Source organism: Cucurbita pepo, chromosome LG12, assembly GCF_002806865.2.
Source record: "Cucurbita pepo subsp. pepo cultivar mu-cu-16 chromosome LG12, ASM280686v2, whole genome shotgun sequence".
In the NCBI taxonomy this organism is placed as follows: domain Eukaryota; kingdom Viridiplantae; phylum Streptophyta; class Magnoliopsida; order Cucurbitales; family Cucurbitaceae; genus Cucurbita; species Cucurbita pepo.
Genome location: NC_036649.1, coordinates 7,490,982 through 7,516,048, shown reverse-complemented (window position 1 = coordinate 7,516,048; position 25,067 = coordinate 7,490,982). Strand labels below are relative to the sequence as shown.

At 35.3% G+C, this 25,067-nt stretch overlaps 6 protein-coding genes across 7 annotated transcripts; 3 read left to right on the top strand and 3 right to left on the bottom strand.

Annotated features, from left to right (window-relative positions):
* Positions 1-1,071: 1,071 nt before the first annotated feature.
* Positions 1,072-3,365, bottom strand: LOC111807615 (cytochrome P450 86B1-like). Its single transcript, XM_023693414.1, has 3 exons — positions 2,225-3,365; positions 1,634-2,114; positions 1,072-1,561 (listed from the first exon to the last, which is right to left on the bottom strand). The coding sequence occupies exons 1-3, from the start codon at positions 3,037-3,039 to the stop codon at positions 1,160-1,162; spliced, it is 1,698 nt and encodes a 565-aa protein (XP_023549182.1). The 5' UTR covers positions 3,040-3,365; the 3' UTR covers positions 1,072-1,159.
* A 3,268-nt stretch (positions 3,366-6,633) lies between these two features.
* On the top strand, positions 6,634-11,552 carry LOC111807338 (serine carboxypeptidase-like 34). Its single transcript, XM_023693018.1, has 10 exons — positions 6,634-7,071; positions 8,553-8,663; positions 8,845-8,940; positions 9,173-9,265; positions 9,337-9,425; positions 9,507-9,809; positions 9,899-10,035; positions 10,627-10,719; positions 10,799-10,904; positions 11,334-11,552. Exons 1-10 carry the CDS (start codon positions 6,780-6,782, stop codon positions 11,481-11,483), a joined length of 1,470 nt encoding a protein of 489 aa, XP_023548786.1. The 5' UTR covers positions 6,634-6,779; the 3' UTR covers positions 11,484-11,552.
* A 1,072-nt stretch (positions 11,553-12,624) lies between these two features.
* Positions 12,625-17,030, top strand: LOC111807337 (pheophytinase, chloroplastic). 2 transcript variants are annotated; one of them, XM_023693015.1, is made up of 6 exons: positions 12,625-12,807; positions 13,460-14,140; positions 14,820-15,046; positions 15,121-15,312; positions 15,397-15,553; positions 16,628-17,024. In XM_023693015.1, the coding sequence occupies exons 2-6, from the start codon at positions 13,475-13,477 to the stop codon at positions 16,856-16,858; spliced, it is 1,473 nt and encodes a 490-aa protein (XP_023548783.1). In that variant the 5' UTR covers positions 12,625-12,807; positions 13,460-13,474; the 3' UTR covers positions 16,859-17,024. The 2 variants fall into 2 exon arrangements, with proteins under 2 accessions (XP_023548783.1, XP_023548784.1); XM_023693016.1 differs by lacking the exon at positions 12,625-12,807 and adding an exon at positions 12,860-12,969 and having other exon boundaries at positions 16,628-17,030.
* Positions 17,031-18,115: 1,085 nt separating this feature from the next.
* On the bottom strand, positions 18,116-18,901 carry LOC111807341 (lactoylglutathione lyase). Its single transcript, XM_023693021.1, has 2 exons — positions 18,516-18,901; positions 18,116-18,434 (listed from the first exon to the last, which is right to left on the bottom strand). Exons 1-2 carry the CDS (start codon positions 18,879-18,881, stop codon positions 18,192-18,194), a joined length of 609 nt encoding a protein of 202 aa, XP_023548789.1. The 5' UTR covers positions 18,882-18,901; the 3' UTR covers positions 18,116-18,191.
* Positions 18,902-19,244: 343 nt separating this feature from the next.
* LOC111807339 (methyltransferase-like protein 13) lies at positions 19,245-23,144 on the top strand. The gene is made up of 8 exons (XM_023693019.1): positions 19,245-19,549; positions 20,097-20,210; positions 20,558-20,626; positions 20,745-20,764; positions 20,846-20,898; positions 20,999-21,029; positions 21,111-21,192; positions 22,567-23,144. The coding sequence occupies exons 1-8, from the start codon at positions 19,366-19,368 to the stop codon at positions 22,770-22,772; spliced, it is 759 nt and encodes a 252-aa protein (XP_023548787.1). The 5' UTR covers positions 19,245-19,365; the 3' UTR covers positions 22,773-23,144.
* A 389-nt stretch (positions 23,145-23,533) lies between these two features.
* Positions 23,534-24,331, bottom strand: LOC111807752 (UPF0496 protein 4-like). Its single transcript, XM_023693621.1, has one exon. It carries the CDS (start codon positions 24,329-24,331, stop codon positions 23,534-23,536), a length of 798 nt encoding a protein of 265 aa, XP_023549389.1.
* Positions 24,332-25,067: the final 736 nt, after the last annotated feature.

The window sequence follows — 25,067 nt, the reverse complement described above, 5'->3', positions numbered from 1 at the left end:
TCGAATATCTCAAGACAAGAACATTGTTTGAGATTCGAATCACTCCACAAACAAGATCGATCATGTCTAGCTTGAATGATTCTTGTTGATCAAATATCTCAAGACAATAACACTTGCTTGAGATTCGAATTACTCCACAAGCAAGATTGATCATGTCGAGTTTGAATGATTCTACATGCAACCTAAATACATAGAATTGCAAAGAACCTTAGCCATTGGCTAAATAAAGCACAAATGCTGTATTTTGTAAGTCCAGTTACAAATACAACATACATGCTTTTATATAGCCTCAAAATAAAACTAACCAAGAGTTATAACATTCATACTTTATTGCCATAATTAGCCATTATGTAATTGTAACGTAAATAAAAAATCTTAAAATATAATAACTCTAAATTATTCTAAATTGTAACCCACCCAAAATTTATAACAATCAAACTTCATTCTTCTTCAATGTGGCATGAATTGAAACAGTTTTTGATAATTTTGACAACATTTTCTTCACATCTTAATTGAAGTATATTGTAGGATTAATGTCTCTTGGTTCATATCAACACTTGTATGCTGCGTCTGGGAAGGATGAATCGCTCCCGAAAAGGAATCTATTGATTCTCTCCTAATTGATTGGACCGTAGGTGCGATGATTTACTTCACGGGCGAGGTCTCGGGTTCAAGTCCAGGATGACCCAACTACGCTAAGAAAAATAATAAAAGAACAGAAGAAGCACCACTTGTCTCGGGGGTATAGCTCAGTGGATAGAGTCATGCTCTTGCAATTGGTTGCAACAATTATGTCAGTTTTTCTTTATCGATGATAATTTATTATTTTATTACGAACATTTATCTGTTTGTAATGCTAGAGCTTGATAAATATAAAAATAAAGTTGAGGTAAATATGATATTTTATCTAGTAAATGATATTTAAATTTAGGCTGAATTAATTTAATTAAGCTCTTAAAAATATACATTCATAATTAATCAAAGCATATAATTCCAACCCCGAATTTTCCTTTTTTTTTTTTTTTTTTTTTTTTTTTTTTTTTNTTTTTTACTATTTCACCAAAATAAATATTTTTCAGCCAATCTAAAAACAAAATAATAAAAAGAAATTATAATTATTTCAAATTATTAACACTCCCACTGAATTTCAGGGCTTCAGTTAATTTAGCTTCGTGTATTTCCGAATCTGCCCCTCGTTTCGTTTGATCAAATTGACCTTCAAGCCGTCCTTCATGTAGAAAGTTAGGGCAAGCTTCGGCTCCACCGGATGCCCCTTCACCACCGCCACCCGGTACCGGCTGATGATCGAGGCGGCGACGTATTTCATTTGATAGTACGCGAAATCCCTTCCCAGACACAGCCGAGGACCGCCGTTGAAGGCGGTGAATCGATACGCTGATTCGCTCATGAACCGACCGTCTTTCATCCATCTCTCAGGTTTGAATTCGCGACAATCTTTCCCCCAAATCGCTTCCATTCTTCCCATTGCGTATATAGCGTAGATGATTTTTGTTCCTTTCTTCAGAATCGTTCCGTCTGGGAATACATCGTCCTCCACGACCTGAATCGGACGGGTAATTGATTAGGTTTCTGAAATCTTTCGAAATAGGAATGTGTATGAGTGATTAGTTACCTCTTTGTGATCGACTGGAACTGATGGATATAATCTTAGGGCTTCGGAAATCGCCGCGTGCAAATACTCCATTTTCTTGATTTCCTCTGGTTTGAACACTAACGAATCGAATCGGAACTCTCTGGTTTTGGCTTCTTCTCGTTCACCGACGATTCTGTAAATTTCTGCTAGAATTTTGTCCTCCACGTCGGGATTTCGATCGAGCAACCAGAAGAACCAACTCAATGCGACGGAAGACGTGTCTCTTCCGGCGAGTATGAAATTGACGCAAATATCTCTGAGAAACTTGTCGGAGAATGACCGCCCTTGCTCGTCTCTTAGCCTCATAAATACGGTTAATAGGTCGGATCTTTGGTTATCGGCTTGTGGTTGCGCCGTCGTGGAGAGTTCTCTCTTCCGTGTTTGAATCACGTTCTCTGCAAATTCGTCGACGGCTTGTATCGATTGCTTCAGCCTCTTCTCCACTCCCAAGTTCAGGTACCTGCTTAATGGTAAATTAATCAAGCAATTAGTTGTTTAATTACTTCTAATTATAGAGTTTTTTCTTAACAGATTGTCTGAAAAATGATTTGATTTCACTATTGTAAATACCTCAAGATTTTCCATACGAACGTAGGTGTGATGAAGCGTAGAACAGTGACTTCAGTCGCATCCTCAAAGGCCTTAGCAAATGGAATCTCCGGCAAGCCGCCGCTCAAGCAGCCGGGATCCACCCCAAAGGCAATCATACACACATTGTCAAACGTCAATCTCAGAAGAACATCCTGCAAGTCCACTGCCGTCCTCCGTCCCACGAAATCCTCCAACACTGTTTCCAACCTCAAGTGCACGAGCTCCACCAGCGACTCCACCGTCATCTGTCGGAACCTCGCCGAGTGAAACTCAATGCTAGCCACCTTCCTCTGTCGTTGCCACGTCTCGTCGTCAGCCCCGAATATTCCATCACCGAGAAGGTCTCTCACCGTGTCGCGGAAGAATGGCCCTTTAGGGTAGGAGGGAAATTTGGTCTTGAGAAGGTGCTCCAAGTTTCGGGGATCAGCAGTGACTACACAATTGAGACTACTAAACCACGGTCCTCGAAATTGAAATGTACCCTTATGACGGCGGAGGAGGTCAGTAATCCATTCGTAGAGATTCCCACGTGCTGCTGTGATCAGAGACGGTAACATTCCAACGATCGGCCAAACAGGCAAGCCATATCGTCGTCGTTGTCTAACGACATGGATGGCGAAGAACACGAAAAGAGCGAAAGAGATCTCCAAGATTTGGACATCGAGGAGCGGCCAGAGCCCGAACTTTCCATCGGAAACCAAAGCGGGCAGGGCGGAGGAGGAGGAGGAGGAGGAGAGGTTGCCGGAATCCATCATAGGTTTGTGATGAAGGAATGGAATTGCATGGGAAAACATGGAGGAAGCTTTGTTGGTAAAATGGTGAGGTTAAGTTATAATAGTCATGCAATATAAGGCAACCAAAAGCATGCTAAGATGGCTTGCTTGTGTTCCACTTTGTTTTGGCTTAGTAAAATGGTTTCAATTTGGTGAGCTGAAAATGCTTAATTTTCTCTGTTGCTTTTGGGAGGAAGATGGCCTAAATAAGCTACTTTCCTTTTATAACTATGACCAACAATTAAGAAAATTATTTTTCAAAACTATTTATTATATTCTTTTTTTTTTCTCGAACTTGTGACATTTCGATTAAAATTATAGTATTTTAGCGGGTTAAGCTATATTCAAATAGTCGAATCTAGTTTATTTTAAGTGGGTTTTATTTATTGTCAACTCCCCCCTACCCAATAGTTATATGTAGTAAGTTGTTTGTTGTTGTCTTTTAGCTTTGCATATATAACACCAATTTTAATTTGTCAACATTTGTCTCTGTTTTCTAAAACTTTCTACTTGAACTGGTCAGAGGCTCGAGCATTCGCTTGGTCGTAGGCAACGCAGAAATGAATTGGTTTAACTTACTTCTTGCTGGAAGGCGAGTGCCGAAATGACCGAAAATTATTCTTTTTTTTTAATAATTTGGGTGGGAGTTTGTCGATTGGAAGTCATTCTTTCTTTGGTTTTTGAGTGTCCACTTGGTTTGGAGGATGGAAGTGGGTGTGACTGATGACCTACTAATTAATTAATTAATTAATTCCAAACTCTAATTTTTGTGGTTCATTTTTTATTTTTGGTTTATTTATTCACAAAATTTTGGTTCCTCGCTTTTAAATAATAAGAATATTAAATAGGTAAAAGTTTATAGTTTATTATTTGACACGTGGCACAATAGTTTAAAAATACCATATAATTATAGTTATTAATGATTTCTTTTTGTTTATTACCTTTTAGAAAATAATTATTTTTTTCCTTAAGATACGAGTGTTCATCTGACCTGATAACCTAACTAACTCAACTCAGATTACCTAACTGATTGAGGTTCATCTGACTTGATAACCTAACTAACTCAGATTACCTAACTAACTCAGATTACCTAACTGATTGAGGTTAAAAAAAAAATCAATTTAAATTAAGTTGAATTTTTACAAAACTAAAAATTAGATTCTGCTTATGTGTTAACATTTTACAGCTGAACATATGGTTACAACCCAATTCAACCTTATCTTACACTTCAAAAAGGTTTGAGAATATTTAACGTTTATAATCAATACGAGCCATTGATGTATATTTGAATTTTATGAGATTTTAGTTATTAATTTAAAAGTACCATGAATAAGTATGATTTTTTTAATAATAAAAAAAATAAATTCAACCACCAAACTTAAAAATAGAAGGTTGAGTTGAGTTTGGTTGTAAACTCTATTCGAATTGTTCGGGTCACCAATCCAACTAATCCAAAATTTTTGAATGGGTCTAAAAGATTTTTCCAACTCAACCCGAGTACATTCTTAGTTGTAGATACCATTCGACAAATGAAAGCTAGAAGTAAAAATTAGATCATAAGTATCAAAACGATTACTTTTAAAAAATTTCAAAACTAAAAATAAAACAAATATAAAAGTCGAACAATCAAAATGGACATAAAAATTAAATTAAATGCATGTTTAAAATGATTTCAAAATAATTTTAATAATTTCAAAATTACTTAATACATAATTTAAAATTAATTTTTAAATATAATATTTGTTTTTTAAAACTTTGGCATAAGTCCAAAAGTAATAATTTTTTTATTAAATTTAATATTATGATAGATAATATTCAATTTAAAATTTTGATGACTACAATGGATTTAACGGTTTCTATTACGTAAAAATAAAATAAATTATATGACATAAAAATATTATCCTTTCTATTAATTAAATATGTTTGTACAGTTGAGCAGTCAATATCTCCCAAACATATTTTAAATTAAAAAAATATTAAATTCCTCCCAATTATTTGGGTATACGACACATTAAAAAAAACTTTTTAATTTTTTAAAATTATTAAAAAAAACTTTTTAATTTTTAAAAATTTTAACGGTAGTAAAATAAATTAAAATTTTATGAATTAATTATTTATACGACAATCAAAATATTTTAATCTTAATAAAATTTGTTTCGATTGAAAAAAATTTACAACCCTAATAATTAAATTAAATAATTACTGATAAATGGGATAAAATTTTATCGAATATTCTAAATTTTGTAGCCAATCAAAATATGCCACCTGTCAAAAAACATATCCCTTATTGGGGAAGCTTCAACGGATTAAAAAAAACAATAATATTATTGGTCAAATTTTTTTATTTGACCATCGTTTCAAATAAATAATTATTTTTTTTGATTGGATAAATTAATAATCAAAATCTAAAATCTTTTATTTATTAATTTTTTGGAAAAATTAAAATTTTGAGTAAGTCTCACTCGCAATTATATATAAACATCGAAGTGTCAAATCTTTTATTTTATTCATCTTTCGGGAAATTGAAAATTTTGAGTAAGTCTGACTCACACTTATATATAAATCAACGAGAAAAAAATTATCTAAAAATAAAATTATAATTTTATTTTATTTTATTTATATTTTACTTGAACAATTGTACTTCTTAGGACAAACTCATCGGTGATTTTAAATATTATATTTTTAATTTCTATATTAAAATATTATTTAAATAAAAAAGAATATAAATTCTTTGGCTAAAAATATAAATTTTAATTTATTTAAGATTAAAATTAAAGGAACGGAATTATATTTAAATTGAAATTAAAAAACAATTAAAAGCCAGCAGGGAGCACGTGTGCAATATTATTATTGCAATATAAATATATAATTTAGAGTCCTTAAAGATTTTCAACAGTTTCAGTTGCAAGCAAGCAAGAAAATAAATTGAATAATTGAAAAAGAAAAATAGCACTTAAATATTTATGTTTTTTTAAAGGAAAATAAATAATTTTGAAAAAAAATTACGATTATGCCCTCATTCAATAAATTTTTTATTATTTACTTTTAAAAGAATTAAAAAATAAATCTCAATCATGACAAAAATGAAGAGAAAATGACGTGGCATGTAATATTTGGACATTTGCTGCACGAAGAGATTCTTTTTCTTTAATAAAAATATATAGAAGTTAGTATTTAATTATGGTTACTTACAAAAACTAAAATATGTAATAATAATAATAATAATAATAATAATAAAAGTAAAATCTTTTAACGATATATATATATATATATATATATTACTTTTTAAGATTTAATTAAATAATTAATTTCTACATTTTTTTATTTTATAAAATTCCACTTTTATTATATTTCAACTAATTTGAATATTAATTAATTTTCATTTTGTTCCTGTAATTACTAGAATTTCTATAAAATAAAAAAAATTAATCATTAGAGTCAGTTCGTCGAAGGTAAAATGACTAAAATACCCTTAAAATATTTTTTTTAAATAAAAAAATAATAATAATCTGATTGGTGACCTAGGAAGTCAACTGGATACATAAGAAAAAAAATAAATAAATGAAAATAGAAATTAAAAAAATGGTACAAATTAGAAGGCCACTTTTACAGAATCTGCAGTCTCACGCATGGTTCTAAAAAGCCAATTCTCTTCTTTATTCCTTTTCTCTCCCTATTTAAACCGCACCGTTCACAAAGAAAAGGAGTCGGGGTCGAGGTCGGAGTCGGTGTCGGAGACCTAGACCGACTTTTAATTTCTCATGGCGTCTACGGCGATTACTTCTTTCTTTTCATATCTTCTTCTTCTTGTTTTCTTTCTTCTTGGTTCGGTAGAAGAAAGTTTCGGTGCAAAATATAGAGTCGGACGAGAGGAACTAGCTCGACAAGAAGCGGACCGAGTCGTGGGGCTGCCGGGACAACCACAGGTGAAATTCAAGCAATATGCTGGGTATGTCACTGTCAATGAGAGTCATGGAAGAGCATTGTTTTATTGGTTCTTTGAAGCCATTGGTAACTCTCATCAAAAGCCTCTTCTTCTTTGGCTTAATGGAGGTACTACTAACCTAAAAAAACCTACATTTTTTAATTCCTTAATGTTAATTATTTGTTTTTAATTTGCATTTATTGTCGTGTTTTTTTGGTGTATTAATTCCAATTTCCTCTGATTTTTAGTTATTAAAAAATAAATAATAAAAAAAAAAGTCAAAGGTCGTATTTACATCATTATATTTATTTTTTAATGAAAAAAATAATTATAATTATTACTATATGCATTTAAAAAAAAAATCAGTAAATACAAAGTTTTTATATGGTCATGTAACAACCAATATTCGACAACGACCTTTCAACATTTTGAAGATTGGTTCCTTTTTTCCCAATTTTATTTTATTTTTTTAAATTTTAGTTGTTATTTAGTTGTTGTTCTATAATAGGAGAATATCTAGTACACGTGTCATTTAATTTTAAATTTATATTATGTCTAGTATATGTCACACCCGAGTAAAAGAGAAATACATGAATTTGTTAGATGAACACGACTCCCCATAATAGTATGATATTATCCACTTTGAATATAAGCTCTCATGGTTTTGCTTTGGGCTTCCTAGAAGGTCTCGTACTAATACAGAGAGTATTCATTGATTATAAACCCATGATCATTCCCTAAATTAGTCGGGACTTTCTTTCAACACCTCCCCTCGAACAAAGTACGCCTCCCCTTAATCGAGACTCGACTTCTTCTCTTTTGGAGTCTTAGTCATTTTTTTACTATACCTTAGAGAAGCCTTGACTTCTTTCTCTTTTGGAGTCCTTTGTTTGACATGGCTAACTTTAGGGCATAATTCTGATACTATGTTAGATGAACACGACTCCCCACAATGGTATGGTATTGTCCACTTTGAGCATAAACTCTCGTGACTTTGCTTATAGAAAGAGTATTCTTTGATTATAAACCTATGATCATTCCCTAAATTAGCCGAGACTTTCATCTAATAGAATGAACTGGGACCACATACGAATAAGAGGAATTCTAAGAACATGATGGCTCAATCCTAGGAACCAATTATAGGTTGGGCTAAGGCTATTAGGTCATGGGTCGATAGTATAACTCGATAATAATATAATATTATATATTTCAAACATGAAGCTATATCTGCATCGAGACATTAATTGAAAGGACCTGTTTAAAAATGTCAAATATCGGGATATTTTTCGTAATAAAATTATTTTTTCGCCGTAAAAGTGGGGACGGAATAGAGGGTAAAAATGGAAAATTGGTTTAGAATTGCAGAAAGGTCCCTAGGGGGTCACTATTTTCTTTTTTAGGTTTGTATTTTAGCCTCTGTTTGACAGAGGTGCAGTTGGCAATGGCTTTTCCTAACAGATGGATATGGGAAAGAAGCATATTTAGATGATGGGGAGAAAAATGTCTTTTTCAATGGGAATTTTACATTAATTTAATTTATTTTATTTTTGCAGCTAAAATAATTAAAATAAAAATAATTTGATTAATGGTTGTTTAAAATGTTAATCAGGACCCGGATGCTCGTCAGTCGGGTACGGGGCAGCCGAGGAATTGGGTCCTTTCTTTCCTCAGAAAGGAGACGAACCGAAGCTCAAGTTCAACCCGCACACGTGGAATAGAGGTTATTTTATTTTTATTTTTAAAATAGCTTTTATTTTGTATTACTAAATAATAATAATAATACCCAAAAAAAAAAAAAGTATTAATTATATTATTTTAATATATTTTTTCTAACATTATTTTATTTAAAATAAATTAAAATCATACCGTTTAAAAATAATACATATTTTCATTTGATCCAGTGGCGAATTTATTGTTCTTGGAATCACCCGTTGGAGTTGGATTCTCCTATACGAACACTAGTAAAGACATTAGTGAGCTCGGCGACACTGTCACAGGTATAAATCCAGTCATTTATTTAATTTTATTAAAATATAATTTTACTTCATATATATTTATATTCTTTATTTAATTTTGTATTTAATAGTCTAAAAATTTTAATTTTTAATTGCTATTAAAAATAAATTTTAAATGTTTAGGAATTTAAGAAATATTAATCTTATGAACCAAAATTGTAAATTAAAAATAAACAAATAAATAAATGACTGTATTTCTTTTTTTTTTCTTTAGCTAAGGATTCTTACGCATTTCTAATCAACTGGTTCCGGCGATTCCCCCAATTCAAATCCCGTGAGTTTTACATCGCCGGCGAGAGCTACGCAGGTACAGCAAATTGATCACGAATTCGAATTCCTCTTTTTAAATTACTGTTCATCATCGTTCTTCTTCATCAGGCCACTACGTTCCGCAACTTTCAGAGCTCATTTTCGAGGAGAACAAGAAAATCTCGAAGAAAAACCGCATAAACTTCAAAGGCTTCATGGTAGTTCATCTCGTTCTCAGTAAAATTGCTTGAAATTTCTCACTCGGTCTCCATTTCCTAATAGTGTACGCCGACTTGCAGATCGGAAACGCCTTGCTCGACGACGAAACCGATCAGCGCGGGATGATTGAGTACGCTTGGGATCACGCTGTAATCTCCGATCGATTGTACGGAGAAATTGTAAGAAACTGCAATTTCAGCAATACGGTTCCAACAAAGGCTTGCGACATTTCTCTGAGCAAGTATTTCGATGTGTACAATATCATCGACATGTACAGTTTGTACTCTCCGACTTGCGTTGAAACGAATTCGAGCAGCGGCAGCGGAAGGAGGAAGCAGCGATTCGCAATCAACGGCGTTGCGCCTCAGTTATTCGCCAAATATGTGAGTTCTGAACATTATTTTACGCACTTTTTTGGTTCGGATCTGTTGAATTTGGAAATCGATCGCCGATTGGAGATGAATTTGTGCAGGAAGGATGGCATAAGAGGCCGATAGGATACGATCCTTGTTCGCCGGATTATACTGACAAATATCTGAACAGAGCGGACGTTCAGAAGGCTCTGCACGCCAATATCACCAAGATTCCATATCCTTGGACTCATTGCAAGTATGGAAACCGTTTTCACTTTTTTTATAGTATAGTTAGTGTTGCTAATGGTTGAAAAGAATGTAATGGTATGATATTGTTCACTTTCAGCATAAGTTCTGGCCTCATTTTCTAAATTAGTTGAGGTAGGACTTTCATCCAACACCTCCCTTCGAACAAAATACGCCTCTCGTTGGACTTTCATCCAAAACCTTCCTTCGAACAAAGTACGCCTCCTCTTAGTCGAGGCTCGACTCCTTTTTCTCTTTGGAGTCTTAGTCATTTTTTGACTGAGCTTCGAAGTTTACAATACTTTTGTTCGACATTTGAGGATTCTATTGACATGACTAAGTTTAAAGTCAAGGCTAAGTTTAGAGCATGTACCATGTTAGATGAGCACGACTCTCCACACAATGATATGATATTGTCCACTTTGACCCTAAGCTCTCATGACTTTGCTTTGAGCTTCTCAAAAGGCCTCATACGAGATAGCATTCCTTCATTATAAACTCATGATCATTCTCTAAATTAGCGATGTGGGACTTTCATCCAATACTTTCCACTCTGACATTTAAACGTCGCTTATTCAACAATTTCTTGGTTTATTTGTAGCGATAACATCACATTTTGGAAGGATGCACCATCTTCAATACTCCCCGTAATCAAAAAGCTCGTGGCTGGAGGCCTCCGCATATGGGTGTTTAGGTAAATCAAATCTTCAAAACCATTTGAAATTTCAATTAATTTTGATTTTAAATCATAATGATCAAGCGTTTAACGGCAGTGGAGATACTGATGGAAGAATTCCGGTGACCTCAACTAGACTCACTTTGAATAAACTTGGTTTAAAGACTAAACAGGATTGGACTCCTTGGTACAGTCGTCAACAGGTACTTTCTTCTTTTAAAGTTATCATTATTAGACATGAAATTTACGACGAGCAAACTAAGCTAACTCCTATATATTTATTATCATTTAAAAATATAAATTTTAAGAAATAACCGTACTTACATGTTGAAATATAAATTATTATTCACCTTATGATAAATTTTGATGTAGTATAAAATTTGTATAACTCTACAATATATTATCTATTTTCTTATTTTCAAAAAAAAAAAAAAAAAAAAAAAAAAAAAAAAAAAAAAANTATTCAACAAAGTTTTTAATTGGTGTCGGAATACACTTAAAATATTAAAAAAAATGTTTTTTTTTTTTAAATTTAAAATCCTATAATTTGAAAACAAATAAAAAAAAACATAATTTAATAATTAAAAAGTAGTTTGAATAATTGAGACACGTGTGGTTTTTCTATTGGATAGGTTGGTGGGTGGACAATTGAGTACGAAGGGCTAACGTTTGTTACAGTGAGAGGGGCTGGCCACGAGGTTCCAGCGTTTGCACCAAAGCAAGCCCTTCAGATGATTACTCATTTCATGGCCAATCACAAGCTGCCAACTGTCCCTTTTTAGAAATTTATTTCCTTTTCCTTTTTACTTATTTCTTAAATTTTATGAGTCACAGTCTTTTGTTTTTAATTTAAACTTNTTTTTTTTTTTTTTTTTTTTTTTTTTTTTTTTTTTTTTTTTTTTAAATCTTCCTTCATAGTTAATTATCTTGTAAATTTGAAAATAAAAAAATTATAATTTTATCTTCTATTATATCGTATAAAAATTTGTTAGAATATAAAAAAAAAATATTTGTTAATTTAAATAATATTATTATTAAATATATTTTAACGTTGACATTCTTTGAAACATCCATATTTTAATTTAAAAACTTTCGACTGAAAATAATGCTTATTGATTGTGAGATCACATCTGAGTTACTGAAAAATGAAACATTTTTTATAAGCGTGTGAAAACATCTATCTAACAAACGCGTTTTAAAATTGTTAAGTTGACGACGATACATAACAGTCAAAGCGGCGGACAATACCTGCTAGCAGTGAACTTGGCTTGTACAAATGGTATTAGAGTCAGACATCGGACGATGCACTAGTGAGGACGCTAACCCCTAAGGAAAGTGAACTATGAGATCCCACATCAGTTGGAGAGAGAACGAAACATTCCTTACAAGGACGTAGAAACCTCTCCCACAATCGTTGGATAGGAAAACAAAACATTATTTATAAAATTATGGAAATCTCCCATAACCGACGTGTTTAAAAAACAGTGAAACTGAAGACGATACCTAATAAGTCAAAATGGCAGAAAATATCTAGCACTATAGATATAAAAAAAAATTCATTAAATTATAAAAATTACTATCAACTTTCTTATTTATTTAAAAGTAAAATTAAAAAAAAAATTGAAATATTACTTTTTTTTCTTTTCATTTTTTAATTTTATTTTTATAAATATTTCAAAACTACTATTAAAATAGAAATTTACTAGATTATTAAACGCTAATCTTAATTTTGATTTAAATTTTTAAAATTGAATTATTTTTTCTATGGAAAATGAGAGATATTGTTAGAAACAAATGTGAAATGTATTTATTAGAAAGAATTAGTCAAATAATTCCACCCAATTTCCATCAAACACAAAACCATTACGCAACGGAACGTTCGGGATCCGTCGCTATTCTCACCGAAGTCAAATTATTGAAAATATGATAAATAATTAATAATTTTCTGTTCTTGTCTGATTCTTTGGCAATCCCAATTACTAATTTGATAATCGAAGTTCCAATTATTTTCCTGGTCTGCAGAGCAAGGCGAAGCGTCTAAGCATCAAATTCCCCGGAAACTCGGAGAAGACTGTGACCCATGCCACTTCCCTCTCCTAACTAGAGGTATGAGCACACAAGTAACATTGTCGATTCTTCAATTTAATCGATTTGTGTTCCTTTTCCGCTGATGGATCTGTTTTAGATGTGATTAATTCTTCATTATTCTCTATAATTTCTTGTAATTTTGCTCGGAATCTGTCGGCGAGTCGAATTTTCGCCAACACTGTAAGGAGTTCATCCTGTTGTTGAGTTTTGTTTCGTTTCGATCCTTCTGTTTCTGATAATCTTCTTGTTTTTTGGTTTCTATTTTGGAGATCTATGTATTTTGTTTATCGAGGTTGTCGGATTTTGGATTAGGTTAGTAATGTTGGAAATGATTCACGATCCAAATATGTCGAAACAAATAACAGGAAGAACAAGTTGAGGAGTAGAGGAACCTTAAACACTTGTGATTTTCCATTCTTTTTGTTGCATACATCTCGTAAGTATTTATAATGGAGAAAGCATAACCGGTCTCTTAGACTTTCTCCTCAAGTTAAGCAACTCCTAACGAATCTTGCTAATTAAAGACTAACTATGTTCCTAAGTCAAACAATTATCCTAAATAATAACTTCTTTTAAGTCAAGCTTATTAGCTCAGTTGGGGAAGTTCATTCAACTGTTTGGGGGAAGTTGTTGCTGAATCGGTGTTCTTTTCTTTGGCTAATCATTGCAGGATAATTTTGTAGACATGGAGGTTCTGTCTTGTAGCTCAGTTCCAAACATTAATGTTCTGTTCTTGAGGACAAATTGTGCTGGAAAAACCTTGAATCCAAGTTTTGTAAACCTATCTGGTTTAAGCAAACGTGAAATCTTGTATGGTAGAATCAAAGCTAGAAGAAGATTTTCTCAACCAAAGGTCCTATGTAGAAGCTATGGTGGCTATGTGGTTGATGGAGAAGGAAGTTCGGTAAGCATATCGGAGAGCGGCGGCGAGTCGACGACGAAAGTTCAAATTCCTGGTTTGCCTGATGAATCCAATGGTGAATCCAGTGCTCAAATTAGTAGTTGTTTTTGGGAATGGAAACCAAAACTTAGTGTTCACTATGAAAAAGCTGGAACTGAAAATGTGAACTCTCCACCTGTGCTTTTTCTTCCTGGTTTTGGGGTTGGTTCCTTCCACTATGAGAAGCAACTTAAAGATTTGGGACGTGATTATAGGGTATGGGCCATAGATTTTCTTGGCCAGGGCATGTCATTACCAGTTGAAGATCCCACTTCATCTTCTAAGGAAGGAAATGAATCAAATGGGCAAGATTCTTCTTGGGGTTTTGGAGATGAGACTGAACCATGGGCATCTGAGCTTGTTTACTCTATTGATTTGTGGCAGGATCAAGTTCGCTATTTCATCGAACAGGTACCCAAAATAATCGTTAATTTGTGATAGAGATATTCATTTGACTCGTGGGTTAGATTCATGTAGTTGAGCTTATACCTGGTATATTGCAAAATTTGTGTCAAAACCGTAACAACCCAGACTCACCACTAGTAGATATTGTCCTCTTTCGGCTTCCCTTTTTGACTTCCTCCAAGGTTTTTAAAATGCGTCGGCTAGGGACAGGTTTCCACACCTTTATAAAGAATGCTTCATTCTTCTCTCTAACCGATGTGGGATCTCATAATTCACTCTCCCTTTGGGGTCTAGCGTCCTTGCTAACACTCGTTACCTTCCCCCACCGATGTGGGAACTCATAAAAACAATCTAGTTACACTAATTTTTACATTAATCTACAAGTCAAACAAGGGCTACCGAACATATTTTCAGGCTTTTGTGAGATCTCATATTGGTCGGAGAGGAGACAAAGCATTCCTTATAAAGGTGTGGAAACCTCTCCCTAGTAGACACATTTTAAAACCGTGAGGCTGATGGTAATATGTAACGAACCAAAGCAGACAATATCTGCTAGCAGTGAGCTTGGGCCGTTAGATACATGCTACTACACAAACAGATTTTCCAACTTTAGGCTATACAAACTAACATCACTGCTTAAACCTGACATTGAAAATCATATTGATATCCGAAACGATTATTGCAGGTCATTGGTGAGCCAGTCTACATTGTGGGCAATTCCCTTGGAGGGTTTGTGGCATTATACTTTGCAGCCTGCAATCCTGAACTAGTAAAGGGTGTTACGTTGCTAAATGCAACACCATTCTGGGGATTCTTTCCTAATCCTATAAGATCACCAAGATTAGCCAAAATGTTCCCTTGGAGTGGAAAGTTTCCATTACCAGACAGTGTGAGAAAGCTCACAAAATTCGTGTAAGTTCATTAATCATTCAATGAACTGTTGAATATCTTTATATCTGTTCTCTTCACACTCTGTTCGATATCAGTTGGCAGAAAATAAGCGACCCCGAGAGCATCGGAGACATCCTCAGGCAAGTCTATGCAGATCACACGACGAATGTCGACGATGTGTTTTGTCGTATCGTGGAAACAACACAGCATCCAGCTGCAGCTGCATCGTTTGCATCAATTATGTTTGCTCCTCAGGGGAAGCTATCATTTTGGGAAGCTTTATCAAGGTGGAACATAATTTTGATATTAAGATTCAAATTCTTTACCTGTCCTGTTTGGCTTAGATTTGTTTGTTTGTTTGTTTTGCTTAGATGCCATACGAATTCAGTGCCAGTTTGTCTGATATATGGAAAAGAAGACCCATGGGTGAAACCTGTTTGGGGGCTTCAGGTGAAAAGGCGAGTGCCTGAGGCTCCATATTATGAGATTAGCCCTGCTGGCCATTGTCCCCATGATGAAGTCCCTGAGGTATACTTCTTTCTTAAATGCATGTGAGAAGTTTACAGAAGAGAAATACAAAAAAACCGCAACCGAATCCGACCCGAAAAAGAAAACGCTTTAGGGAAAGGGCATTTGGTAACTAAAGAATGAGGACCGCCTTTTCCTTGTATCTTCCTTTGTCGTTGTCGGTGGGTGTCCTTAACTCGAAGTTTATGTTCGGTTGAATTCATATTAAGACTCCGAAATTTAAAGTAGAGCTTTGTAACAGCCCAGGTGCCCAAGTCCACCAAGTCCACCAATATTGTCCGCTTTGGCCCGTTACGTATCACCGTCAGCCTCACAGTTTTAAAACACGTATGCTAGGGAGAGGTTTCCACACCCTTATAAAGAATGATTCGTTCCTCTCTATAATAGATGTGAGATCTCACAATCTACCCTCTTTGGGGTTCAGCGTCCTCGCTGGCACACTGCCAAGTGTCTGACTCTGATGCCATTTGTAATAACTCAAAACCCACCGCTAACGGATATTGTCCGCTTTAGCCCATTACGTATTGCCATCAGTCTCACGGTTTTAGAACACGTCTATTAGGGAGAGGTTTCACACCCTTATAAGGAATGCTTTATTCTCCTCTCCAATCGATGTGGGAGCTCACAATCCACCCTCTTGAGGTCCAGCGTCCTCGCTAGCACACTGCCAGTGTCTGGCTCTGATACCATTTGTAACAGTTCAAGCCCACCACTAACAAATACTGGTCGCTTTGGTCCATTACATATCACTGTCAACCTCACAGTTTTAAAATGCGTACGTTAGAGAGAGTTTTTCACACTATTATAAAAAATATTTCGTTCTCCTCTCCGACCGACGTAGGATCTCACAAGCATAGCTTGCTTATTCCTCGAGCGAGCTCCAAACTAGTTCTATAAGATGCTTATGTTCGAGATATTCAGTCGTCTATTAAACAGAACCGATCTTTGAACAATGCCAAAGTTACTCGACATAAGACCTTCCTGATTTTTAATCAAAGAGATCTTCTGATGAATTTTTGTGGGTTTGGGAGATTTTAGTTTGAAGAACACTGAAAGTATGGTTCGTTGTAACAGGTTGTGAACTTCTTACTACGTGGGTGGATAAAGAACTTAGAGACAGAAGGCTCAGCGGCGTTGCCTCTGGTGGGGGAACCAGACAGCATTGGAGACGGCAACGTTGTGAAGGATTTGGAGTTTGCACGAGAAGGATCAAAGAAGTCGGTGTCTGTCCGATTGTATGGAGCCACTTCGTCGGTTGTGGAACGGATAACCTCTTTATTCAAAACTGCAACAGTCAAAGCTTAACAGTTAGAAAGAATGTTTGTTTTTAAGCTTTGCCTTGCGTTGTAAGAAACCCAAATCAAACTCCTTTTTTCCCATTTTGTACAGAACATGTAAGAAAGGGTTAGGAAAGAAAGGAAAAGATGATTTCTTGAACAGAAAACAGCTCCACTAGTGGTTCACTCTTTTCTATTTAGCCCCACAAAAACCTCAAGAACATTAGTGTTGTCTATGTTTCCAAATTTTCAAGGTTTTTGAATGGGAAAGGGACCAAGATGCTCGAATTGAGTTGAACGAACCGAATGATGACTTGGTGCGTAACACGAAAAACCTTCCGATTAAGATAGAGCTTCTTTTAAGAAGGATCGAGATGGACTTTGTCTTAAAAGAAGGACGAAAAATACTTACCATGAATGAACTCTTTGAAGTGAAAAAGAACCACACAATATTCTCTTTCTTCATCTCTTTCAAGAATTACCAAAACATTTGATTCTGTGCACACTGTTTTCATTTAATGTATTTGAATAAAAAATACTCTAGAATTAATTATGATATTAAGATCGGAGAGAAAATCGTAGTACATAGCACGAAAATATTTTGATTCAAAAGAATGGTCGTGAATGTACGAACGAAATAAATTCATGCTAAAATCAAACCGAATCAAGATTGCATATGCAATTATGAATCTAAATCAAATTGTATAAGTTATTATGATATTAAGATTGAAGATAAACTCATAAACAATATATTATATGAAAAACCTTTTGATTGTTTTCGATTTAGGATAGAACAAGACAATGAATGTATTTAAATACAAAAAAAACAATTCATAAAAAATTGAACCGAATAGAATTCGGCAAGTTATTATAACTATTATGATATTAAAATTCGAGATGAAATCGTGAACGATATATAACACAAAACTTTTCGATTCAAGATGACATATAATACAAAACTTTTGATTCGAGATGAGATAGATTTAGAGTCGTCTAACTAAAACATTTTAATTTAAAAGCAAAATTTTCAAGTTAAATTTTATCTGTTCGAATAAATATCTAATTTTATTTAGTAACCAGATAACTTATTAATTTTTTAAAATCTAAAAAAAGAAATTTTTAAAAACTTAGTTTTAATTTACAAAATTCAGATTAAAAATTCAAAAAAAAAAAAAAAAAAAAAAAAAAAAAAAAAAAAAAAAAAAAAANAAAAAAAAAAAAAAAAAAAAAAGAAAAGAAAAAACATTGGCAAGATTTTAGATTTTGCAGGATAAGATTATGGATGAGAAAAACAGTAAAAAACTAATTTATAATTATCCCGAAACTTCTCTCTCCATAATTCTAAATCCAAAATGTCCAAACTATTTTTGTCCATTCGATTCCAATGGAGGGTTGTGGCGACCGGCCGGAAGCCTGATCCTGCCGGATGAACCCGCCGGAACCACCTTCAGATTCTCGCAGTTGCAGATCTCGATCATGAATCCGTCAGGATCGTTGAAGAAAAGCTGTTCGATCGATTCGCCATTCTCCTCGTCCAACGTTCTCCTCATGTATTTCACTCCCAATTCCTTCAATCTCTCCTCCATGGCTTCCATATCTTCGCACTGCCACACTTCAATTTCAAGAAACAAAAACCTAAAATGTATTCGAACTTTTCTTTGCGATTTTTTAATTCAGAAACTGACCTGAAACGAGATGTGGTTGTCCAACGGATCCAGATGGTCCTTATCGCCTTGACGAACTCCATTATCTTCGTCCTCTGATTGCATCAAGTGAATCCCGACGCCGTAGTTGAACAACCAAGCGCCTTCGAAATCGAAGCTCTGCGGCCTCTCGATCAGGACAAACCCTAGGACCTTGGTGTAGAAATCGACGGAATCCTTGACGCTACTGCACACTCTGGAGACGTGATTGAGCGCCATCAACGGAAGTGGATGCTCTTCCTCCTTTCTTGTACTCTCTCTCTCGGTAATTTCTTCGGATTCTCCGTCGTTTTTTTCTTGGACTTCATTGTCGACGGTGGCCTTCCGATCTGCGATCTCTTTTTCCATGTGTAGCGGCGTTGAACAGAAGCGAAGGAGTGGAGAAGAGCGTTGACGGTGGTTGGTTTAAAAGGGGAAAGAATGGCGGCGGCTAGGGCACACGTGGAGAAGGAAGGAGAGTGCCAACTGCCATGGAAGAAGAAGGAGCTGTACGTGGGAGTTCATGCGGAGAAGACGTACGGCTCATCGCTTTGCTTTGGTTTATGGAGAAATAATATTTTAAATAATTACTTTGGTTTGAATTACCTCTCGACTTCTAGGCTCACGCGCATTTCTCTACGCGCACTCACCACGCGCTCTCGATCCCATCCGGACCAGAGTTCAGCCGACTTCCCCGTTCCTCTCTCTCATTTCTCGCTCTCTCTATAACCCAACCAAAGGTTTTTTTACCAGTTCACCGGAACCACCTAACAATCGCCGCCGGCGTATTGAAGCTCTCATCGTCTTCTTGCCGCTGTGAAATTTTCCGGCGGAGGCGGCCGTAGGTGAAGAGATGAACAGGGACGCGTCGAGCTGCAACACCTACGACTACGGCGATGCTGTCTACTGGGACTCTCGTTACCAGCAGGAGGCTGATTCTTTTGATTGGTACCAGCGTTATGCTGCTCTTCGTCCCTTCGTTCGTAAGTTCATCAGCACTTCCGCCTCTGTCCTTATGGTCGGCTGTGGTAATGCTGGTAACTCCCTTCTCCTTTCTGCCATTTTCCAGTTTCATTTTCTTTTGAGATTAGAATAGTTCTCGTGGAGGTATTTGAAGTTGAAATCGGAACGGATCTTCGATGCATTCAAATTTTGGTGGATTTTAAGTTCATCACATTGAGAGATTTAGGCGGCGGTTTAGTGTAAGAGAAAATTGAATCTCGGAGCTATCTTGGAATTTTGCTACTAAGAATTCATAGTCAGGAATGAACTTGAACACTTGGTTTTAGTATTCAATTGTTTTGGTGTTAATCCGGTCCGATTCTCAGGGAAATTGGCTCTGAGAGAATCATTCTTGAACTGAAGTAGCTTAGTGTTTGGATAAATCAACTTATTTGAGGGATGAAAGCATGAACAGTGTCATATTTTGTTTGATGATTAATCTGCAGATTGGAAACGATACCCTGAAGAAATTGATAACTGATGCAGTGTAATAAAGAGCTTTGGCACATTAAATATGACCCAATTGTTGTCTGCTTCTTCATAAAACATTGATTTTAACCGTTGCATCTTTTGTACTTGTAGTCATGTCAGAGGATATGGTCAATGATGGATATGAAGACATAATGAATGTTGACATTTCTTCGGTGGCAGTCGACATAATGAGAAGAAAACATCAGTTCATCCCCCAGTTGAAATGTATCCTCTGAAGCTTGCAACTTAGTTAAATTATCATAAATGGTTTATTTTGATTTCAGAATAGCCCTCAAGTTGTTTATGTTGACAGAATTTTTCTTGCAGCTTAGTTAAATTACCATAAATGGTTTGTTTTGATTTCAGAGTAGCCCTCAAGTTGTTTGTGTTGACTGAATTCTTATTATGGCCATTATTATTGATAAGTTTGTTGAATTGAATCATAAATACTCAGGTATGGATAAAGTGTAGGAGAGACGGTCCTCTCAAATGGTTGTCGTCGTCGTTGTATTCCCGTTTTTTAGCTAAATTATGTTTTTGCTCCTATGAGTTTCCTTGACAAATCTGTATAGACATGGAAATGGATGTCCGAGACATGAGCTTTTTCCCAGATGAGAAATTCGATGCTGTCGTTGATAAAGGTACGAGTTCTTCTTAATCTTCATTTTACACACCATCAAAGTTCCCAGTCTTTAATACTGAAGTTTGCTCTATGTGTTGATCTTTCAATGCCTCGTGGCCTCGTGGTTCTTGATATAGGGACACTTGATGCATTGATGGTATGTGAGCTTTCCATATTTCTAATGCATGTTATTCACTATTTTTTCCTGCGCTCTAATTCGTTAATTGCGTGTACATAGTGTGGCACTGATGCTTCGATTAGCGCTACTCAAATGCTGGGAGAAGTGAGTAGGTTGTGGACTTAATGAACTTCATAACATCGATCGACTAGCGTAGATTCTGGTCTTTCGGTTTTACATTTCTCCACTGATTTTTCGCTGTTAATTCTATAGGCTTCTTAAACCTGGAGGAGTCTATTTACTGGTAACCATCTTTTATCTCTCATGAGGCTTTGCTTTTTAATGTTCTGTTTGCTGTAAAATAATCAAAATTGGTCGTTTACAGATCACGTATGGGGACCCGAAAGCTAGGATGCCCTATTTGATGCGACCTTCGTACAATTGGAAGATAGCGTTGTTTATAATCCGTGAGTTCTTTATCATCCTCTCACCAAACTGATCCTTCTTGTTTTCGGGTCTCTAATTGATACAGGTCTTCTTTGGATGTTTACTTGCTTCCTGGTTTTGTTTCAGACCATATCTATGCTGAAAAACAAATTTTTTTTTTTTGAAACCTCAGTCAACTTCTGAAGATAGAAGTCCAATATTATTAGATTTACAAGAACTCACTCCCCGAGTGTCACACCTGTTGAAAGCTCTGAACATGAACTATGAAGGGCCTTTGTTTCAAGTTGGAAACTAATTGATTGATACGATCTCTTTGCTTACCTTTGAATCTGTAACAGTTTAAGTCCACTACTAGCGGATATTATATTTTTTTGGACTTTCCCTTTCGGACTTCCCCTCAAGGTTTTAAAACGCGTCTGCTAGAGAAAGGTTTCCACACCCTTATAAAGAATGCTTCGTTCTCTTCTCCCCAACCGATGTGGAATCTCACAGAATCTCTTGTACCTATCCCGCTACTCTCTATGACCTTCCCTCCCCCAACACACACACAAGAAAAAATGAAACAAAACTCTTTAACGTAGGTAAATTCAAGCCATATTTCTATTACGTGTAACGGGTGTGCCGTTGCTTTCTCGAGGCTGTGTTTTCACAGCCGAGACAACTAGATCATTTATAGACTGACTAGATAGAAGGGCATACTTCTTTGAAGTGGTTTTTATTGGAAGAAATGCTACTACTGTTCCCTGGTTAGCTTTCCCAGCGGGTGAGCTTGAAAATTGGCTCCCTTGCTATGTGATTGGGGCTCTTGGGGGGCTCTTGGATGCGCTCCTTTCATGGATGGCATTATGTTTGCTTTTATTTTTGTTAAATATAGAAACAAGTTGATTCATAATGAAGTTGAATCTATTGATGGCACCTCTACTTTTTCTTAAAGGTCTTAGTTTTGAATCCTCTCACCCCACAAGTGATATAGTTATGCTGATGGCTGTTTTTACATGGCCATCTGCATCAACTGAGCATCGTTCTTTTGGGCTATTCCCAGTTATGTTGAAACCAAAACATCACATTCATTTTGCTTCTATATTTCTTTCATTCTGGTATCATATTCTATGTTAAGGATTCTTGGGAGAGAATCCCACGTCGACTAATTAATGGGTTGATCATAGGTTTATAAGTAAGAAATACATCTCTATTGGTACGAGGCCTTTTGGAGAAACTAAAAGCAAATCCATAAGAGCTTATGTTCAAAGTGGACAATATCACACTATCGTGGAAGTTTGTGGTTTGTAACATTTTACGTCATTTGACGTGTACTTTTATTAGTCCCTTGTTTTCAGTTCTATGGAATTCGGAAATATAGATCCTTCTCAGTTCTCATTCTTTACTTTGTACAGCAAGGCCAGGATTCCAAAGGCCGGAAGGTTGTAACACACCAGAGAAACCATATCTAGAGCCAGTGCCTCTGACCGACAACGGCTTGCTGTTGCCAAGTTTTGTCATAGAAGACCCAGATTCTCACTTCATATACGTGTGTCAAAAGATGGACGACTCGGATCTTAATAACATAGCTCCGTATCCATTGAGTGCAGATGTGTTATAGGAACAAAGAAGGTACCTTACATACCTTTTATCATTTGCATCCCATCCTATCTTACAAGCTTGAATATGATGCATTGTTGTTGTAAAATGATGTTCCTTGAAAAGAAGGAGAATTAATAGACATAAAACAACATTAAAACTAATACATAATTGAGGGGATACCATGAGAGAGTCTAGATTGACAGGGGCTTCTTGCATGCAATTATGACAATGCATTGGCCATGTTCCTTGTGCCATGTTTCTTGGGTGGGAGTGCTTGTTTGAGCACCTCAAACAAGTAAACTTGGGTCACACGTAAACGCTATTGAGCATTTGAACAATAGGGATGATGCTGTTTTGATTGGATCTTTGATGCTATTCCCACTTTTTTGGATGTGTTTGTCTATTTTTCCTCTATTTTTTTTTTCTCGTATATTTAATATACGGAAGTAAAAGATCGATCATTCATATCGATGGATCATTACAACTAAATTTAAAATTAGCTTTATATATTCGATAGATAAACGACTAGATTTAGGATTAGTTTTATATATCCAATAGGATAAACGACATTGTGTTTTCGTAGCGTAGATAAATGTATTATTTATCATTTTTTCGCTCATAAATACAATACAGTAATTAGATAGATTTCCAATAAACACATAAGTTTAATTAAACTTGATTGAGTAATTAGATAGATTTCCAATAAACACATAAGTTTAATTAAACTTGATTGAATTTTGAGGGGAAAAAAAAAACTTCATAAAATCTTCACTTCAATGCTTAGGAATGTCTGAAAACATCAAGCAATTGGCTTCTTCCGTCGAGAACCTCCGAGAATCTCTCATCCACCTCCTTCCCCAATCTCTCCACCGCCTTCTCCAACCTCCCCAATCTCCTCCTCATCTCTTCCGCCGCCTCGCCGCTACCGATGATCTCCGCCGCCGCATTGTTCACCTCGCGCACCTCCTCTGGCACACTCCCCTTCCCTGAAACCACCGCCAAGATCACGGAATCCAATGCTTTAAACGCCGGAATCGCCACACCGGCTGCTAGTTTTCTCATCTCCAAATACGCCGTCGAATCTCCCTCACAACCAGAAAGCACAACCCCACAAATCCAATACCCAATTCCCTCCATTGTTGCCAAAGCTTTCTCGACCGCCAACTCCTTCCCGGAGCCACCGTTCTTCTGATCTCCCACAGTTCCTCCGATCACCAACCTTTCAAAACCCCTCATCGGAACAATCAGTTCCAGACGAGAAACCGCCATTGAAGGGGAGCTCTGAATTAAGCTCAACGCATAAGAAACAGAAACCCGAGATTCCCCCAATTGGGATAAAGAAAAACTGATGGAATTTAGAAGATCAAGCAAATTGAGACTATAATTCAAATACCCATCAACCAAATGGGCGCCCCATTTTCCAACGGGGTGCTCCAAATTAAAAACCAATTTGGCAAACGCCTGATGCAGGATCGGCAGAGCCTGAAGAAGCTGAAGAAGCCAAGAAAACGACAACAGTTCCAAATCGGAACTCGACAATAAAAATTGATTCAAGCAAGACGACACATCGTCCTCCATAGCTTGAAGACAAGAAACGGAGGAAGAAGCTTTACATCCATGGCGGCCATGGCGATCGTGAAGCTTGGAACAGAGCTTATTGAAGGTTTGAAGCAAAAGGAGCATCTTAAGAGAGCTGAAATTTGCAGAACCCAGAAGGGCGCTTGCTGTTTTAAGCTTCAACAATGGCGGGGTGTTGAGTTTCAGAGCTTTTATAGAAGGCGACCGGAGGAAGAGGAAGACGAAGAGGAAGCTTCAATGGCGAAATCCGCGTTCTCTCTGGCTTAAAGCCCAAGACAGTGAGAAAATATTTGACCATTTTGTTTTTTTTTTTAAATTAAAATTTTAAATAATATTGCTTACGTGTCATGCTCTACTTTTTACAAATAATTTCAATATCCGAAATTCAAATAAATATTTTATAAAAATTGATTAATAATTTATTTATTTTAAAAAACATAAATAGTCATTATTTTTGTATTCACTAAAAAAAATCAATTACACATTAAAATTTTATAACAATTTAATAATATCATATAAATATTAAATTAAGAGAGGTAATTACGATAACAATAATAAAATTTTGTGTTAATATTTTTTTAAAGTTGGAGATTCAATTTTTCTAATAAAATAACCGATTATAATTATAATCAATAGAAATATAATTAAATTAGTTTATGAGATAATTATGATAATAATAATAAAATTTTGTGTTATAATATGGTAAGATATTTATAAAATATATTTCTTAAAGTAG

What these genes read in the sequence shown, in the direction of transcription:
- LOC111807339 (XM_023693019.1), top strand. Translation starts at nt 19,366, where the DNA reads ATGAACAGGGACGCGTCGAGCTGCAACACCTACGACTACGGCGATGCT. An exon ending in CGATGCTGTCGTTGATAAAG is followed by an intron (nt 20,627 to 20,744) that starts GTACGAGTTCTT and finishes TTCTTGATATAG; the next exon opens with GGACACTTGATGCATTGATG. An exon ending in ATGCTGGGAGAAGTGAGTAG is followed by an intron (nt 20,899 to 20,998) that starts GTTGTGGACTTA and finishes TTAATTCTATAG; the next exon opens with GCTTCTTAAACCTGGAGGAG.
- LOC111807752 (XM_023693621.1), bottom strand. Translation starts at nt 24,331, where the DNA reads ATGGAGGACGATGTGTCGTCTTGCTTGAATCAATTTTTATTGTCGAGT.
- LOC111807615 (XM_023693414.1), bottom strand. Translation starts at nt 3,039, where the DNA reads ATGTTTTCCCATGCAATTCCATTCCTTCATCACAAACCTATGATGGAT. An exon ending in TTCGTATGGAAAATCTTGAG is followed by an intron (nt 2,115 to 2,224) that starts GTATTTACAATA and finishes ACCATTAAGCAG; the next exon opens with GTACCTGAACTTGGGAGTGG. An exon ending in TTCCAGTCGATCACAAAGAG is followed by an intron (nt 1,562 to 1,633) that starts GTAACTAATCAC and finishes CGTCCGATTCAG; the next exon opens with GTCGTGGAGGACGATGTATT.
- LOC111807341 (XM_023693021.1), bottom strand. Translation starts at nt 18,881, where the DNA reads ATGGAAAAAGAGATCGCAGATCGGAAGGCCACCGTCGACAATGAAGTC. An exon ending in ACAACCACATCTCGTTTCAG is followed by an intron (nt 18,435 to 18,515) that starts GTCAGTTTCTGA and finishes GAAGTGTGGCAG; the next exon opens with TGCGAAGATATGGAAGCCAT.
- LOC111807337 (XM_023693016.1), top strand. Translation starts at nt 13,475, where the DNA reads ATGGAGGTTCTGTCTTGTAGCTCAGTTCCAAACATTAATGTTCTGTTC. An exon ending in TTCGCTATTTCATCGAACAG is followed by an intron (nt 14,141 to 14,819) that starts GTACCCAAAATA and finishes CGATTATTGCAG; the next exon opens with GTCATTGGTGAGCCAGTCTA. An exon ending in AGAAAGCTCACAAAATTCGT is followed by an intron (nt 15,047 to 15,120) that starts GTAAGTTCATTA and finishes GTTCGATATCAG; the next exon opens with TTGGCAGAAAATAAGCGACC.
- LOC111807338 (XM_023693018.1), top strand. Translation starts at nt 6,780, where the DNA reads ATGGCGTCTACGGCGATTACTTCTTTCTTTTCATATCTTCTTCTTCTT. An exon ending in TCTTCTTTGGCTTAATGGAG is followed by an intron (nt 7,072 to 8,552) that starts GTACTACTAACC and finishes AATGTTAATCAG; the next exon opens with GACCCGGATGCTCGTCAGTC. An exon ending in TATCCTTGGACTCATTGCAA is followed by an intron (nt 10,036 to 10,626) that starts GTATGGAAACCG and finishes GTTTATTTGTAG; the next exon opens with CGATAACATCACATTTTGGA.